The sequence below is a fragment of the Akebia trifoliata genome, chromosome 8, assembly GCF_017979445.1.
Source record: "Akebia trifoliata isolate Shusen 1 chromosome 8, ASM1797944v1, whole genome shotgun sequence".
NCBI lineage: Eukaryota > Viridiplantae > Streptophyta > Magnoliopsida > Ranunculales > Lardizabalaceae > Akebia > Akebia trifoliata.
The window spans coordinates 40,145,926-40,164,628 of record NC_141382.1 but is presented as its reverse complement, the minus strand read 5'-3'; the positions used below and the strand labels follow the sequence as shown (position 1 = coordinate 40,164,628).

Sequence of the window (18,703 nt, the reverse complement as noted above, 5' to 3'; positions counted from 1 at the left end):
TAATGTTAGAGTGATAGAGATTACGAACGCTTTAACAAAATGACTACGGGAGTAAAGCCTGTAATTCTCTGAGAACTTTATATGGCGAACCACAAACCCTCTACCAGTTGCTTGATACTGTTTAGTGATAAAAATAAAATAAAAATCGATCAATTATTCCCATCTCAAAAGGAGAAAAAAGAAGCAGGAGAAGTGAGTGCGAACTTGCCCTTGCACCACCATGGAGAATTGTCCGACCAAAATAATGAGTCTTCGTGCCGAGGGAGAATGTGAAAAAGACGGAACAAAGCTGAAGCTGCATTGTGACAAAACTGACAACTGCCTGCAGAAGGAAGCACATGACATCATAAGTCATAACTTATAGTCAAAGCAAAGAAAATTACTTCAATACTAATGCAAACTTCATTATGGAATAGGTGCAGAAATGGCTTCCATGTGGCAGCTAGATAATATGAATATCATTATATAAGATACAGTAAGTCATGATTCATGAAGAGACTTAATTGCAAGATGCTGATAAAATTTTGAGAAATGAACATTTGAGTAATGTCCCAACTCCCAACTTCATCAAGAACTAAATTTATAAATTTCTCTTGAGATTGAGAAGCATTAGAAAAATTAATCAGATAACGTGAAATTCCTATGGAGACCAAAAAGCATAGCATTGTCTAAAAATGAAGATCACATAATTATTCAATAAACGGCTTATAAAATGATATAGCATTAAATTATAATGCTATAGCTCGGGCATTGTGGGCGATTCAATCCTGTAATTTTTAGGCTAGTGCAAAAAAGGCATATAAGCCATAGAAGTTATATCAACCTTTTAAACAACATTATTGGCTTTCCAAAATAACGAGAATGTAATAGAATTACGTAGCAATGGTCATATTAAAAAATGTCTTCTGAAATAAATGTATTTAAAATAAAATCTGAATTTTAATTTTGAACTTCAATTACAAAATAATGGAAAACAACACCACTTAAACCCTTTTTGTCTTTTGCAAAAAAATTTACTTAATGCCGATATGTTAACTTTGTTCATATTCGTCAAGATAATATATTTCTTGATTTGCTAAGGTCAGGAGGATTACAAACTAATTCCATTCACAATTCAATGAGCTGTACTTTGGCTAGGATCTAACCTATGATGTCGGATGTCCTAATAAGAAGTGAGATACAAGTTGACATTTCCAAAATCTATGATACTGATATAATACATTAAGAAGGGTAACATACTCACTCCCTAAAGTCTCTGACATGGATCCTTGAACATATATATGCTATTATGAAGAGCATAACAAACTTGTGTGTAAACATAGAATAGAAGGTATACAATAGTTAAACTAAGATCAATAATATTGAAAAATTGATTTAAACTGTTACTGACACACTAGTATTTTTGTGTGACTTCTGCTATAAATAAGAGAAATATCCTACCAATATCTGTGTTGTATCCTATAGGTACTGGTACTTTGGCCAAATATAGGTATTTTTTCATACACAGCCATCCAATTATCATGTCATTCTTTCAAGCAAAATATCTGGTAGGGGAGCTCTCGATATAGTTGTCACATGTGACCGCATATGCCATTCCTGGTATCTGTTGGCATACGCGATTTAGTGTCCGTTAGGTCATCATGCAATCCTATACAAAAGTATGCAATGCCATATTGTTCAATGGTAAAATTTTGGCCATTGGGCAAATTATTTTAACCTATTCCTATAAATATACCCCCCCCCCCCCCAAAAAAAAAAAAAAATACCCGAAACATCCAGCCACTAACAAAATAATCTAACCTACTTATATACCCATTTAAGCTCACTTCTAGTCTTCTAATCTATTTTCATTTAAGCTTCCATGATGCAACATAGTCTACATTACAAGTCACTAAAAATAGGGTGGGGCAAGTAGCACGCTAATTGTTTTCTGTTTAGCAGACCATGGAGCATCAAGGAAGCAAACTATATGCATTACTTCTTCAAGATTCAAGTCGATTCCACATGGAAAGTGGTGGTAGTGGAAAAGGAAACAAATTTGATCAATAATCATGAAATGTGCACATTCAGAGCATTGCATAAGAAGAAGTGTAAAAAGTGAATTCGTACAATTGGGTGTGCTAGCATCACATACCTGCATGAATACTATCTCATTTAGGGGAGATTGTTGCATTTAGTGAGTGATACTTTTGAGGAAATTGGTGATAGTTTGGACGCAAACATTAAGGGAAGAGACTCTAACAACCATTTTTGACAAATTTTGTATGAGCAGACTCAAATTACTTGATAACTCTTGGTCAGACTCGGATGGATTTATGGTTTTGTGGCATAATTAGATGCTTTAACACCCCTGGAATTGTCAACAAGCTTAGATGGCCAATAACAAGTATATAAAACCTTCTATAAATATCAAAGAAAATGCTGGCAAAAGTAAGCATTCATGTTTAAAAAAATCAGTTTGACTAGATTTGAGGGTTTTATTGATCAAATATCAGATAATCTCGAGAACAATGATGCATCACAGAGATCTAATATTCTTCAAGCATTCTGCAAAACCTCCTAAACGAGAGCACATTATGTTTTCCTGAATTTACAGTTAACATGGGATGTTTCATGATCACAGTATCAGACAGCATTATGCACTAAACCTTTCAATAAAGAATAGTAAAAGAGCTCTATTTCAGTGAGATAAGAAAAATAAATATACCCTGAGAAAACCCTCTTCCAAAATGCAGCCCAAGATCATTGGGATGGCAGTAAAAACACCAATTTGGAGAAGAAACTGTGTATTGAGAGCAGCAGTCAAAGACGTATTATCCATTATCTGAGCTTGTATCTGAATAGTTGCGCCAACTCCAGAGAGTGCCTGAAACAAGACCGTGCATTAGTTTCAACATGATGTGAGAGAAGAAACTAATAAAGTGAAATTCAATTATAACTATCTACTCAAAATATGTGCATTAACCAATTTGAAAGCATGGCAGAAAAAAAAAAAAAAAAGCAAGGGAAAAAAAAACGGGGAAAAAGAACATGTAGAAAAAGAAGTTGAAGAACCATGATATTTTTATTTCCATTAATCATTATACAAGAAACATTAAATTGGAAGCCCACAAAAGACTCATTACGATAAAGATTATAAATGTAAGGAAGATGTTCTGGACCTCTTTTTAAACTGATAACTAACTAGTCTGTATAGTGTTCAGGACCTTCAGGTCAAAATAAAAGGATGGACCTAGTTCAAAACTACCAATACAATACGAAGTGATACATAGTTCAAGATCACAATTCAAGTGAGGCAATAATGGACAAGTCGGGAGTCAACAATCACGAGACAACTATAGTGAAAAGTCCACAACATCATTTAACCAAATAAAGTTTGTGATACTGTCTCCTAAACATGACATCACACATTCCTTCACTACAAGTGATACATAGTTCAAGATCAAAATTCATGTGAGGCAAAATGGACAAGTCGGGAGTCAAGAATCGAGAGCCAACTATAGTGAAAAGTGCCACAACATCATTTAACCAAATAAAGTTTGCAATACTGTCTCCTAAACATGACATCACACGTTCCCTTCGCTGCTAGTGATACATAGTTCAAGATCAAAATTCATGTGAGGCAATAATGGACAAGTCGGGAGTCAACAATCAAGAGCCAACTATAGTGAAAAGTGCCCCAACATCATTTAACCAAATAAAGTTTGCGATACTGTCTCTTAAACATGACATCACACATTCCCTTTGCTACTAGCCACCGTTGTAAAAGACAATGTCAATTAATGAAAGACAAATAAATTGTTTATCATGGTATGTAACAATGGAAAGGACAGATATGTTAGATAGTGACCAGATTCTTCTGTTAAGGGTGCTCCTCTCGTTTTCAAACTTCACTCTAATGCTTTGGAAGCTGATCCTTCTCCAAAGCCCACTCAACATCAAAACTTTTAATTGTTAAAATACATTAATTATTTAGTACTAATAAGTAATAATATCAATCAAGAACTAGTTGGTTTAGCTTGGTGCAAGTTGTGAGCTTGATAGAATAGCAATTGGTGGCACAAGTTAGGTTCAAAGTTTTGTACCGTGTCGGTGTAACATACCATGAGAAAATATAAAAAATGGAGAGTCCTTGCTGCGTTGCTTCACATAAAATTTAAATTCACAACAAAATGCATTTTACAGAATAGCAAAAAATGTAGATGTCAAGAGAAATTGAAGATAACACATGGATTTCACATGCAAGACATGTAACCCTGGAACCTATGAGGACCAGAAGGTCATCATCATGACTTTTCCAAGTAAAACACACATGCTTGAATGGATTATGGAAAGAGACGGACATGATATACTCTTTCCACATCAGCATATCTTCCAGAAAGTCAGTGGATTCAGAAATTTCTTGCATCAACATGATATGATTTGCATATTTAGAAAAACAAAAATCCAACTCACCAAATACGTCTTCCCATAAAGAAAGATGTATACAGTCAGCACTGTAAGCTGTACAAACAAAAAAGGTTAATAGTCATTGGCAGAAGAAACCAAATAAGTTTTTAAGTGTCATAGTTGCATCCGGAGTAATAAATGTCAACATATTTCTGCGAAATATACCTAAATATTTTCATTTCCACAAGATCTGACACGACATATAATCAACAGTTTCTTTATGTATATATTTTGGTGAAAATTACTATTCATTTCACGAAACATTTCAATGATTAGTGAATTTCGACTGAAATAATCAAATGCTAAGTATAATAATACAAAATTTTGGTGGAAATATTTCAACCGATATATTCATATAAGTACGCACATACAATCATTCATTTTCTAATTAGTTAGATACATTAGCAACTTATTCATAAATATTTAAATGATAAAAATATATATGAGAAAATGAGAATAAATGTTTATAATAAATTATAATAATGTCATAATGTATTAAATATAGTTTGTTCATTTATTAAAGTATTGTTGTTATGTGATATAACTAGAGTTTACCCGTGCCTACAGCAAGGGCATCCTCTTTGGGGTTAAAGGGTTAAATGAGAAAAGGTTGTAAAGTTAAGAGGCATATTATTGAAAAAGGGGGTAAAAATAGTACAAGGATATTATTGAAAATTGTGTGGGTGGGTGGGTTGGGGGGGGGGGGGGGGGAGGGGTTGTGTGTGGAGGAGAAAGACAATGAAGTTGAAGGGGATGAAGAGGAAAGGCAATAAAATTTTTGGGGGGTGAAGAAAAAAAGCAGCAAAGTGGGGTAGTGTGAACCCCCGTCCACTGTAGCTGGAGTGGGACGTTTATACCCCACAACACTATAGCAGACTGGGACCCACCATTGTATTTTATTGTATAGATTATTCACATTTCCAAGAAGCATATAGTTGTTTCAGGTGTCACTTTTAGATACTCATTTCAGCGTGTAACAAAATGTTATTAATCTTTACTTCCATAATCCATATGGTTGTTTAACATATTTGATGACTTAAAAGTGTGTTTTCATTTATGTTTTATCATTTCTTATACTTTAAATTTCATAAAAACTTCCTTAGCATTTCTGTCATTCCATAATATTTTCATCATTTCCTCAAAATTGTATTGATTTGCACATTGGTCGAAATATTTCCAAGAAGTATTTCCATTTCCAAGATAATCGAAATAGACATCAAAATCAAAATTTAACACCTTGGTTGCATCTTTGATCATAGTACACATAAATTGATACATGTAGCTTCTGAGTTTGAAGAGCAAATCTATGTTTAGTCCATTGCATATTGTTTGGTTATTTCCAAATAAGTTCTTTGCCATCTAAAGGTTAAAGCTCTGGCGTTTGGAATAGAGCATGCATCTCTTCCTTCCATAGTGATTATAATCAAGGTTTAAAATATTGTTTCTACTCATTGCCTCGGTCAGGTGAAAAACCTAGACTGTCTCAACTGAGACAATTTGAGACAATCCCAAACCTTCAATGTCTCGAGGTTACACCATTTGTTCGACAAGCTTAGATGTCTTAACGGAGATTGTACGAGAGAAATTGAGACAATGATAAGATGAGCTCGAGACAAAAACCCAAATTTCTCATTTCGACCCCTTGCCTCAACTGAGATGGAATGAGTCAGTGTCCAGATGAACTCATCATATGAACACAAACAAAAAAAAAAGAAGATAAATAGCAATTGGTGGATGCTGTAGTGCATAGGTGAGAGAAATGCAATGTTCAAATAAATGCAAGGACAACTTAATAGAAAGTGTAGCAGGGGTGAGGATGTAGAGATGGATGAGTATTCATGAAAATGAAGGTCTAGCTCAAATAAGTTATACACTAGGGGAAAGTTTCTTAAGATGGTTTGGTCATGTACAATTTAAACTGATGACAGCACTGATGAGAAGAAATGTAAAGGTTGAAGGTTCTAAACGGACGAGGGGAAGTCACAAAAAGATGTAGTTAAGGTACAGCAGCAGTTTTGAATACAGTTCAATTGATGGAAGGCATAACTTAAGATAGAACTGAATGGATGAATAGGATTCATTCAGTCGACACCATTTCTGTCTGGAAAAATGTTACAGTGTAGATGCATTGAATTTAATCATGAAATCTAGCATCAGGATTTTAGATTTCGGAAATATATAGTCAGAAACTTTACAACATATATAAAAATTGAAAACCATGAAGCAATTACACAATGAAAAATCTTGGTTTCAGCATCAATTTTAGTTACACAAAATAAATTCAGAAGTTTCATAATTTACTCAAAAATTTGATCAAGATATTGTTATTGGGTCTGAACATGCCCGCCAAAATTACTAGTCATTACTGATGACTAGTATTACTGTATCTTGTCAACAAATGACTCCAAATAATGTAAACAATCTGGTTAATTTAATAATTAGTAGGATATTTCATATTGCAACAAACAATTATCTTATAGTTGTAAATATTTTGGGATCTTTATGACATTAAACAATCTTCCATAACCCCCTCACCAAAGTTTTATATAACCAATCCTGTACTAGGGAAATCAAAATGCAAAAAGTATGTGAAACAAAATTTCAGAACTATAAAGGTTTATTTCCTTTACAGTCATAACTATCTCCATTATTGACTATAATTATTTGTATAAAAATTCAGTAAACAAGGATCCATTCAAAAAATGCATTGTTATATTTTTCACTAAAGCTGGTTATAGTAGTCACTTCATTTGTAGGTTCAAGCGTGGAGGTGAGTATTTTATCCCAGGTCTGTGGTACTACCACATAGCATATCGAAGCCTTAACCCAAAGAATGGGGATCAGTTACATGAATCTTGTTCCTCCATTCAATTTTGTCAAGAGCTACACCTGCTGTTATTTAAAGTTTACAGATCTGTTATTTAAATAAATCTTGCATACTCCAAACTGGGCTGTAATCAGCCTTCGTTGCATTTGACCAAAACATCTCCTTCAACTTTCTCTAAGTTAATCAGCCTTCGTTGCATGTGACCAAACATCTCCTTCAACTTTCTCTAAGTTCATCAACTATTGGAGTTACTCCTGCATTTTCTTGGAAGTGTTCATTTCTAATTTTATCTTTCCTAGATTTTCCACTCGCCCATTTAATTATATATAATCGAAAATTTGTTAAAGAATTCAGAACACTCTCCTATTTTGTTTTTAAAACAATAATCACAACTCAAGCCAACCAATTTGAACCAAAGCTTGAGCAACTCAATGCTTACTAAGGCAATGGTGCCATGCACTATTCTCATGCAATGCAGAAGTAGCATACCATGGTACAGAAATAGAAACCGACAGTAGTAAAGTAGAATGACAGCATGCGGAAGAAATCCAAGAGCTGCCCGAGTCTGTAAATGTCCCTACTAAGAACTTGTTCACCATTGCCACTAGCTACTTTTCCCTCAAATAGCGCAATCTGATTCAGCCCAACATCTCGTCCTTTTCCAACCTGTGGATTTGAAATCAGCAAATTTTCATCCATATAGATTCATCAAATAAAGTAATGGTCAGTTTTACCTGAATGTACTCATGATGAGTAATATTTCCTTGCCGTAAAGTAGAATTGAACCCTGTATGTAAACTGAAAAATTAGAGATAGCTGGAGAAATATAAAATTTTCACAATTAAAATGAAAACAGTTTATGGAACATTTGTATAAACAAGTTCTTACTATCTCAAAGCAATATAATTCTCAAATCATTAATATCATCATAAAATGGCGTTAGCTGAACAAGTCCTGTCCGTACATTAGCTTCTATGTAGATTGTAGAGCCGTGTATTTTGAAATTCAAGTGTGTTTTACATCCTTTCTCACCACATCAATCCACATCCTTTTTGGTCTTCCTCTCGCACTTTTATAACTTGCACTTCCTTCTAACTAGGGCTATTATCCGTCTTCGATGCATAAGAAAAAACCAGTGCAAAAGATTCCCCTTAGTTTTTAACCAATTGGGAATCTAAATTTTCACGAATGCAATCATTTTGAGTTTTTATTTCTTGGTCTTTCCACTAATCCATCTCAGTATCTTTATCTCCACTATGTTCAATCTGAACATGATATTTCTTGATTCCACGAAATTCAGCTCTATAGAGCATAGACATTCTTGCCAGATATTTATATAATTTTGGTTCAGTTTGATTGTGACGTGAACTTCATATAACACTCTAGAAGCACACCATCACTTTAATCATCCAATGCTACTTTTATGGCCAACATCCTCCTCGGTCTCTAGATAACATAAATGATAGCTTCAAGGAACTTCTTGGACATCAATTTTTGTTGAATTGTACAGTTGTCATGGTTGACTTGAATAGTTGTCATAGGCTAATTGTTAGGAAAGAAATCATCATGTATATTTAGTTAGGAAAATTATTCCGATCCCTTGAATCATGGGATTTGTAATGATAGGAATTTTTTCTGATTTGGGTAGATTAGTTTCCTATTTTTCTCCCTAAAATAGCTTATATATTTCTGTGTACCAATTATTCTAATTCAATGGGAAATTATCATTCTCTATCCCTTTTTACGATATGGTATCAGAGCTTTAGGCTCTTTTCTGGGTTTCTATCTTTGATTGTAGCCTTCATTGCTGTGATATTTTATGTTTCATCCTCAATCCCTTTCTTCCAATCTTTTTCTCCTTTCGATCACCATGGCCACATCCAAAACCGAGGCTTCAAATGCCTCTACTCAAACAGACGAGGTCAACGCATATCAAATGACTAGAGATCTGCAGAGTGTTCGGGCTACATAATGATTGAATGAGAAAAATTATCTCAAGTGGTCCTAATTTGTTAAAACGTACCTAAAGGGTAAAGGGAGACCAGCCATCTTCTCGGGACCGGACCGAAAAAAGGGAGACTTAAAGTTTAAAGCATGGGATGAAGTTGATTCTATGATCGTGTCATTGTTATGGGACTCTATGGATCCTACAATTAGTGACACCTGTATGTTTTTCACAACTACAAAGGAGATTTGGGACTCCGTTAGGCGAACCTATTTAAAAGCTCATGATGCAGCCAAAGTGTATGAGATTAAGGTGAGGACCAGTGCAACCAAACAGGGAGGCAAAAGAGTGACATAGAATGCCAATTTACTAACGAACTTGTGGCAGGAACTTGATCACTATTGGGTATTTGAGATGAAATGCCCAGAAGATGTTATCTTGAAAAACTTCATTCAAAAGGACTGAGTATATGATTTCTTGGCTAGACTGAAGCCTGAATACGATTAGGTTTGGGTTTAGATACTTGGCAAGGAGGAACACCTTCATTGGAAGAGCCGATTTCTCTATTTTGGGCAAAAGAAGTCGAAAGGGCATAATGCTTGAACCTCAAGCTTTAGATGGCTCAACCTTGGTGATTAAAATTGAACAACCTTAGATGAAAGAAAGGTGAAAAGCAGACCTGTCAAAATTATCAGGGAGAGATAACAAGGATAATTTGTGGTGTTCCTACTATAAAAAATCGAGGCACACCAAGGAGAATTGCTGAAAATTGAACGGTAAACCACTAAGTCGAGAATGGGGAAACCATGGAGGTCAGTAGAGGTCTCAATCTCAGGTTCATCTGACAGAACAAATCAACCAAAACGTGGGACTCAATAGTGAAGAGATTGAAAAACTCAGAGGCTTGATTGAATCTCTAGAGAATCCTTTTGCTGCATGTTCATTGGCACTCTCAGGTAAGTCTTCATTTCCCTTTGGATTACATGTCCCAGAAAAGTGTTTGATCAACTCTTGCGTAATTGACTCGGGGGCCACAAACCATATGACTTACATCTCACAATATGTCAACGCTTATACTTCGTGTCCTAGTAGTAGGAAAATTACCGTTGCAAATGGGTTTTCACTTTAAAATACAAGACTAATGGTTCTATTGAGAGGTATAAGGCGAGATTGGTTGCTAAGGGCTGTACTCAGACCTATGGAGATGATTATCAGGAGACGTTTGCTCCTACGGCAAAAATGAACACTATGAGAATCTTATTTGGCAGCTCAATTTAATTGGCAAATTCAATAGTATGATGTGAAGAATGCCTTCCTGCATGGTGACCTAGAAGAGGAAATTTACATGAGCATTCCACCAATATTTGAAGGAAAGGGAACAACCAACAAGGCGTGCAGATTGAAGAATGCCCTATATGGACTAAAACAGTCACCCAGAGCTTGGTTTGAGAGATTTGCTGGTGTAATGAAAGCAACAGGATATAGACAAAGTCAAGGAGACCATACCCTTTTCATCAAACATTTGGCAACAAGGGGAGTCACGGCCTTCTTGGTATATGTTGATGATATTATTGTCACAAGAAATGATGCAAAAGAGAAAGAAACTCTGAAACAATGCTTGATCAAAGAATTTGAAATAAAGGAGCTTGAAAGACTAAAGTATTTCCTTGAAATTGAAGTTTCATACTCAAGACAGGGAATTTTTATCTCACAGCCAAAATAAGTGTCGGATCTCTTGAAGGAAACCGCAAAACATGGTTGTAAACCAATAGCTACATCTATTGAGCCAAACCAGAAGCTAGAGGAAGTAGGTCTGATTTGCATGCCTTATGTGCCTTCAAGGAGTCAACTAACAGATGTCTTGACCAAAGGACTCAACAATGCAACTTTCCATGGTATTATTTCCAAGCTAGGAATGGAAGACATCTATTCCCCAGCTTGAGGGGGAGTATTAAATTGTATAGCTGTCATGGTTGACTTGTATAGTTGTCATAGGCTAATTGTTAGGAAAAAAATCAGCGTGTATGTTTAGTTAGGAAAATTATTTTAATCCCTTGAATCATAGGATTTGTAATGATAGGAATTTTTTCTGATTTGGGTAGATTAGTTTCCTATTTTTCTCCCTAGAATAGCTTATATATTTCTGTGTACCAATTATTCTAATTCAATGAGAAATTATCATTCTCTATCCCTTTTTACGATAGATTTTAATGGCCCTTCTTCTGTACATGTTACTAGTAAAGCTACACTCCACATACTCTGTTTTGGTCCTACTTATTCTAAAGCCCTAGAACTCCAAGACCATGTGGGATCTGGTGGTTGAAAAAGTAAGAAGGAGACCCCATTCTTGGCAATCAAGCTATCTCCCTAAAGGGGGCAAGCTGATCCTTAATAAAAGAATGTTGGCAGCATCCCTATGTACTTCTTGTCCTAGTTTTCTTTGCCAAGGAGTGTGGAAGCGAGGTTGGACCAATTGTTTCATATTTTCTTATGGGATGACAATTTGGGCACTGCAGAAGAGTACCTATGCATCATTTGGTGAACCGTTGCACAACCATGGAATCAAATATTCATCAACATTTAAGATTATTACTCAATGAATTTTCATTGTAAATTCTGAAAGTGGAATAAGTAAATTCTGAAAGCAGAATGAGTCATCCACCATGCATGAGGGCACAAAAATAAAATGAATTCATCACAATGGACCTCAGTAAATGAAAGCTTTACCCGCATATATATCTTCGCTAATGTTAATGACCTGTGAAGCCTTGCTGATACCACCTCTTGTTATGTGGAAGACTCTATCAAAAACATCTGGATGACCATAATGCATGCGGACCCTATATATTGGATAAGATTTCATATTACAATATTCCTTAACTTGAAGATAATTCAAGTAAAACAAATCATATACATTGTAAATGTTAACTTACTTAAGAGGATTTGCCAAAACACGCTGACCTAAAGTTACAAAGCTTGTTTCTTGGTTGGACATAAATGAAGCTAAGGAAGAGACACTGTGATTCATTACAGAAGTAAATTAAGATATAATAATGCAAACTATCACAGAAACAGATTAAAGTGCAGATAAGATAAAATTGAAAACAACAAGACATTAAAGGAGACAAACCTTCCTGTAAAGATATGTTCTCTAACACCAAGAATTGTTGGAGGACGAAGACCATGATCACGATAAAATTCCTCAAGAAGATTTCTCATCTTCAAAGCTTCCTCAAAGTAATTATCCTAGGAAAGAAAAAAAAAAGGAATTAAAAAAAAAAACATAAAATTAAGTAATAGTACACCTCCTGAAGATGTAAAATTGACAAATAGGAGTATGCAACCAAGTAATGAGCAGGAAAAATCAGTGTAAAAGACAGAATATTTATCTTAACGTCTGAACCCAAGGAAGGCATAAAAATTCAGCTGGAAGAAAAATCACGAGTTTTGACTTTATTCACGTCATAACCTTAGAAAGATTAAAAGTGCTTGGTTAGTATACATTTATACTAGAACAAACATAGTTCACCTGATTCATATCAATCGTCTGAACTGCGTTTCCTCGGGTGAAGATAATAGCATGGTTCTGATTTTCAGGCTTTCCTTCACCAATTTTTGGATTTCCTGGCAATTTGATAGAATAGATTTCCTGCAACATGAGGAGAGACTTTATCATCATGAATAAAGTAGAGTTCTAAACAAGCTACGAAGAGTAATCAAAGAAGCATAGAGAGAATGGTTAAGATGTTTGCACAAATAACCCTGATTAGGGAAAGATGCAATCACTAAAATTAGAACATAGTTGGTCCCATTGCACGTTCTTTCATTCCATTTGGTCCCACTTCTTTGGTCTTTTTAAAGTTCTCTGGATTGCCTCAAATTCGGTGTTGTCCCTTTTCCAGAGTTGGGATTCTTCTCTGTTTTCGGGGAGAGAGAAAATTATGTGGAGCTTCCTTCCTTTTGCTACCACTTAGGGGTTATGGTTGGACAGGAATAAGAAAATTTTTAAGGAGGCAGAATCATCTTTCCCGGACATTGTGTTAAGACATTCTTGGGTTGTTTTTTTGGTGCAAGTTGTACCCGGACTTTAGGGGAGTTTTCTTTGAGGATTTAGGTTTTAGATGGGACATTGTTAGTTAGGTGCCTTTGTCCCTTTTCCTTCATTAGGTCAGTCACCTCGACCGTCGGTTGTATCTTTTCTGATCTGAATAAATTTATACTTATCAAAAAAAGAAAAAAAAATGAGTACAGTGTAAAATGAGATGCTTGGTTAGGGAAAGATTCGATCACTAAAATGAGTTATTTATTGAATGCCTCGACCTGCATTTATGACTAAAGGGAGAACAAATTTCAAATTTATCTTTAGTCACAACCAACATAGAGTAAGAGCTCCTGAATTTGAATTTAAAAATTAAAATCAGCCAAGTTAGTAAAACATTACATCTGTGTTTGATTGTCATCCACTATAACAAGTTTTGAAGAAATGAAAAAAACAAAGTCAGGCAAAAAACTAATGCCCTAGGAGGCTAATGAGCTGGAAAGTCCCTTTGTCACCTAAAGACAAAAAAGTCCATTTTCAAAGAATCTTCCATGTTGGATTTTGTGTAATAATCATGTGAAATATGCCAAAAATAACCACAAAAAAAAAATCTCAGTTTATTCAAAATATTCTGCTTTCAGCTACTATTTAAGTTTTGATTTATGGAGATATAAGTTTCCAGGTTCTTACGTCGTATCAACATGAAAAATATTTTAGAACATTTATTCTTCACCGTATGAAATAAAATTTTCAAACCAGCTGCTTAATTGGGGTTTGTGAGGAGCAGTGTTTGACATCTGTCTGTCTTCATTACAGTTAGTTATGGAAGACGAACTTCTCCTTCCACCACCAATTTTATAACACTAAGGCATAAACCATTCACTACTGAAAAATTATACAAGTAGGAGTGCATCACAATTTTCAAGAATTTCCTGATTGGTGAACCCAGGTTTGATGCCACCAGACCAGGTACTATCTAGGAAAAATGAAAAAGGAAGATTTCAAAATAAATAATACACACATTTTTCTTTCCAATAAGGAGTACAGTAGATCAAGCCCTACTAACTTAGTAAGATTTCAAATCTTACTAAGGGCCGTTGAGCCCACCTTGTGGAATCCAAAAACATGATCTGATGCCACAGGACACAAGTATATGAACATTTAAAAAATAAAAAAATTAAACAGATTATTTTTCACCATTAAATTTTAATTTAAAATTTGGGAGTTCAATAACCATCCATTTTAACAACCTTGGATCAAGCCCCCCATTTTTTTTTTTTTTTAATTTTATTGTGTTTTTGGATCTGAGTTGTTCCATGAAATTTAGAAGGCTGTGGTGTTGGATTGCCACTTTAGTAATCCATTTGAGCTCAAAGACCCTAAATAAGATTTGAAATTTTGAAATCTTAATAGGTGACTAAGGATTAAACAAAGTGTTTCTCCAAGGAATATATCATATAAATGGAAGAAGAAAGAACATCAGTGTAGAAAAAAGAATCAATAAGACTTCCAAGGTTAGCGAATTCACCAACTAAAAATCCAATATAAAAACCTACAATTAACCATTTAAGTTGGTACAATGGATCAAGGAATACCACTTATTAATGATGGAAAAAATTGTACAAATAGTACACTTTAGGTTTCATTTTTTTTCCGTTGATCGATAGAAGTACAATTATCATCATCGTCAAAGCCTTATCCCAAATATTTACGATAAGGTAAAAGAAAAGTATAAAGATTGAGAGAGAGAGCATGTGCAAACCATGGTGGCAAAAGCCACAAAATGTATATATGGGAGATGCTAACATCCAAGACCTTATGGGGACGTTAGCATTGTCCACCACATTTGTTTCCAATAATACTCATCCCCATTTTATTTTTTAGTGAAAAATACAAGAGTATGTTAGTCTTTTACATAATAAATACATTTATTATGCCTTTACTAAATGCATTTATTATGTTGGCATTGATTGCCTAAGCATTTACTACAAAAAAATGCATTAAAATCAAAAGACTAAAATGCCTTAAGCATTTATTATATAAAAGACCAACACACCCTTATCTTTTTCACTAAAAGACAAAATAGGGAGGGATATTATTAGAAAGTGAATTTGGTGGGCAATCCTAACGTCCCAATGAGGTCTTGGACGTTAACATTCCCCTATGGAAGGGTTCAAGGGACAAACATTTTGACATGTTACGTCCTATATAGGTTAGAAATTTCAGAATGTGCTGATTTTTGTGAGGATGATCTCTATGGTGACAACAATTTTTGTCTATATGGGTTAGAAGTTTCGAAATGGGCTGATTTTTGTTATCTCTACGGTGAGGAGATCATCCTAGCAAAAAATTAGCTCATTCTGTAGCTTCTAACCCCATCAAAAGTGGTTTACATATAATTTCCCTGTCCATAATTCTTCAACATTGTAAACTGGGGTTAGAAATTTCAAAATGGCCTCATTTTTGTGAGAAAGAGTTCTATGGCGAGGAGATCATCTTAATAAAAAATTAGCCCATTCCAAAACTTCTAACCCATATAGAGAAACCGTTATCATAAATGCTAATGTCCAAGACCTCATGGGGAAGTTAGCATTCTCCACCACATTCACTCTCTAATAATACACCTATCCATTTTATATTTTAGTAAAAAGACAACGGTATGTCAGTCTTTTACAAAATAAATGCAATTTTGCCCTTAATAAATGCATTTATTATGTTGGTATTAATTGCCAGAACATTTATTGCAAACAAGGCATTTAAATCAAAAGATTAAAATGCCATTGGTATTTATTAGGTAAAAGCCAAACATTTATCATATAAAAGACAAACATATCCTTTGTCTTTTTTTATTAAAAGACAAAATGGGCAGGGGTATTATTGGAAAGTAAATGTGGTGAAGAATGCTAGCGTGCCCTGAGGTCTAGAACGTTAGCATTCCCCTATATATATTATAATGTCTGAAGTATTGGTCTTGCCCCTATACCCCAAAGATTTATTGGCTGGGAAATTTTAACACTATATTCCTATATACCTGCAACAACAAATGTAGTATGAAAAAAAAATAGCCATATTATCAATGACAAGTCGATCAATTAGAGTCGCACATTTTTTTCCCTTGTATTCGTATTCCTTGTTAGGTGCCTTCTCAATCAAATATATATACTCTAATTGATCAACTTGTCATTGATAATGTGGCTATTTTTTTTTCATACTGCATTTATTTTTGCAGGTGTGTAGGAATATAGTGTCAAAATTTCCTAGCCAATAAATCTTTGGGTACAGGAGCAGGACCAATACTTCAGACATTATAACATTTTACTATTTCTTTTGAATGTTTTTTTTTCTTTTTATAAGTGAAGCTTAGTATATTAATCTAATAGTATTTCTTGTATTACTAGCAATCAAAAAAATTATTTCATGCATTACTGCATTAGGAAAAGATTCTGCTAATCCATTTTTAAGCCACTTACAAATGCCACATCAATAGGCTACCTTGAGATGACCGAATCGTTTCAATCTCCACCCTTCAACATGTCTGAAATAAGTCTGCAATACGTCACCATTCAAGCATTTAAAATTTGATTTTATATGCGGATAACTTCACCTTTGTAATCGCCTACCATTGTCTTCAGCTACTTCCCAAGCCCAAAGCATCCCATGAGAGAGATTTTAAGGGAGACTCAGAATACAGCACCCCCACCCCACCCCCTTCCCTTTCCCTCTGCCCCTGCCCCTGCCTGCCATTCCCTTTTCCACCTTTAGTTGTCTCTATAGTGTTTTCCCCATTATATGTTCCAAAGTCTGGATCATTTTTTCCCAATTAAAAAAGGTTCATCATCCTATTTGATGTGAGTGCATCCTCTATGTTTGGCTTTTGGTTTTTTTCTAATCTTGCCAAATCCTCTTTTTGATACTTAGGCAGAAATCAATAGTGTAGGCCTCCCAATTACCAATGTCGGGTCCAATTATGCACATACAGTGACGACATTCTCACATTTGTTATCTATCCAAGGGCTTATAATTCACCCATCTTTGGACTCTCTCACCTTTCTTCCAAATGAAGTTGACTATTGGCTAGTGCTCCAACACTTATGAATGATCCAATCTTCATCTTCATTTCTTTTCCATCTTCTACTATGCATATACACACGTCATCTTTGTAATCCTAGTATTGTCTCAGTTGTTCTATCATTGAAAATCTGATTTCTTAAAAACCAAAAAAGACAATGAGTGATTTTAAAGTTATTATTCTTCAGATTATTGTTCAGAGAAAGGGAAAAACGAAATAGGATCAGTTCGAGTGATATATAACTATAAGACGAAGGAAAAACCACATCAACATAACATTGAAAACTAACATGGGTGTCAAGAGAAAATGGTTGATCATCATTTCATTAAGTTTTGGTATTTAACCTGTAGACACCCCATTTTTGCTTGCGTTGATACCGAGAGCATTAAAACTTTCTGAGAATGGACTCAACACAGAGAGTTTACTAAGTAGTTTAAAGTCCGAATATCAAGCACGGGGACTTAGTAATTTGGAGAGGTTCAACTAAAATTATTGGGAACTTGAAAATTTAGGACCAATTTATTCCTAAAGGTCTCCCAAAATCTTATAAATAGTAGACCCTTCCAAGTCAAAAGAAAAAGCTCATTTAGTGATCCAAAATTCTATCCAAATCTCTCCCAAACCTCTCTAAGCCTTCCTATTCTCTCAAAACCTCTTTCAAAATCCCTAGAAGAGAAATCCAAGAAGAAGGAAGACGAAGACCAAGGTGGGGTTTAAGCCCTCCATTCCCCATTTAATCTCCCTACTCTCACTCTCCCCTTTCTCTTTACTTTCAAGCACTTTTCTCTATTTAGTTTACTTTCATGCTTTCTACTGTAGTTATTTAAATTTCTAGTTTAGATGATTGCAGAGAGAGAGAGTAATCCCTCTTTAATGTAATCTCCCCCAATAAGTCCTCAATAAGCTCCTTGAGAGCATTAGATTAGGATGCTTTAATTTCATTTACTTCACACAATTTAAATTTCATAGTATAGATGCGTTACTTTCTTTACTTTTCTTATACTTTAAGTTTTCTAGAATAATAGTTCTTCGTTTTATTTTTCCTTAGATGGCAATAGAGTTAGAAAGTAAACCCTCTTAGGAGGTAACCTTCTCTTGCTAAGTCCATCCCATGTATACACTTTTCACACACACCCACTTTCAAAATGGCCACAAGTTAGGATGTAGGTCTTCATAGGTTTATATCAAACCTTTAGAGCTAACAAAAACAGTTCAAAAATGAACAAAATCTCATGCATGTAGTCTTGATTCCTAAATGGTGTGATTCAAATCATGAACCTCACTAAAGAATCAAACCTTAAACAAAGTCCCCCATGGGAGCACATAAACTTGTCTAGTAACTTTGGGACCTCAAATGATGAAATCCAAGTGAAT

The 18,703-nt window shown here is 34.7% G+C and overlaps 1 protein-coding gene across 2 annotated transcripts in view; it reads right to left on the bottom strand.

Moving 5' to 3' along the window:
• GSL10 (glucan synthase-like 10) overlaps positions 1-18,703 on the bottom strand; it is a 91,073-nt gene that overhangs the window by 13,833 nt on the left and 58,537 nt on the right. For both annotated transcript variants that reach the window (XM_086452007.1, XM_086452006.1), the window contains exons 37-46: positions 12,751-12,870; positions 12,352-12,467; positions 12,155-12,238; positions 11,949-12,061; positions 8,011-8,063; positions 7,766-7,942; positions 4,456-4,503; positions 2,708-2,866; positions 209-322; positions 29-117 (exon numbers count right to left, since the gene is read on the bottom strand). In XM_086452007.1, coding sequence (XP_086308133.1) covers positions 29-117; positions 209-322; positions 2,708-2,866; positions 4,456-4,503; positions 7,766-7,942; positions 8,011-8,063; positions 11,949-12,061; positions 12,155-12,238; positions 12,352-12,467; positions 12,751-12,870 — 1,073 coding nt within the window. The remainder of the gene's footprint in view (positions 1-28; positions 118-208; positions 323-2,707; positions 2,867-4,455; positions 4,504-7,765; positions 7,943-8,010; positions 8,064-11,948; positions 12,062-12,154; positions 12,239-12,351; positions 12,468-12,750; positions 12,871-18,703) is intronic.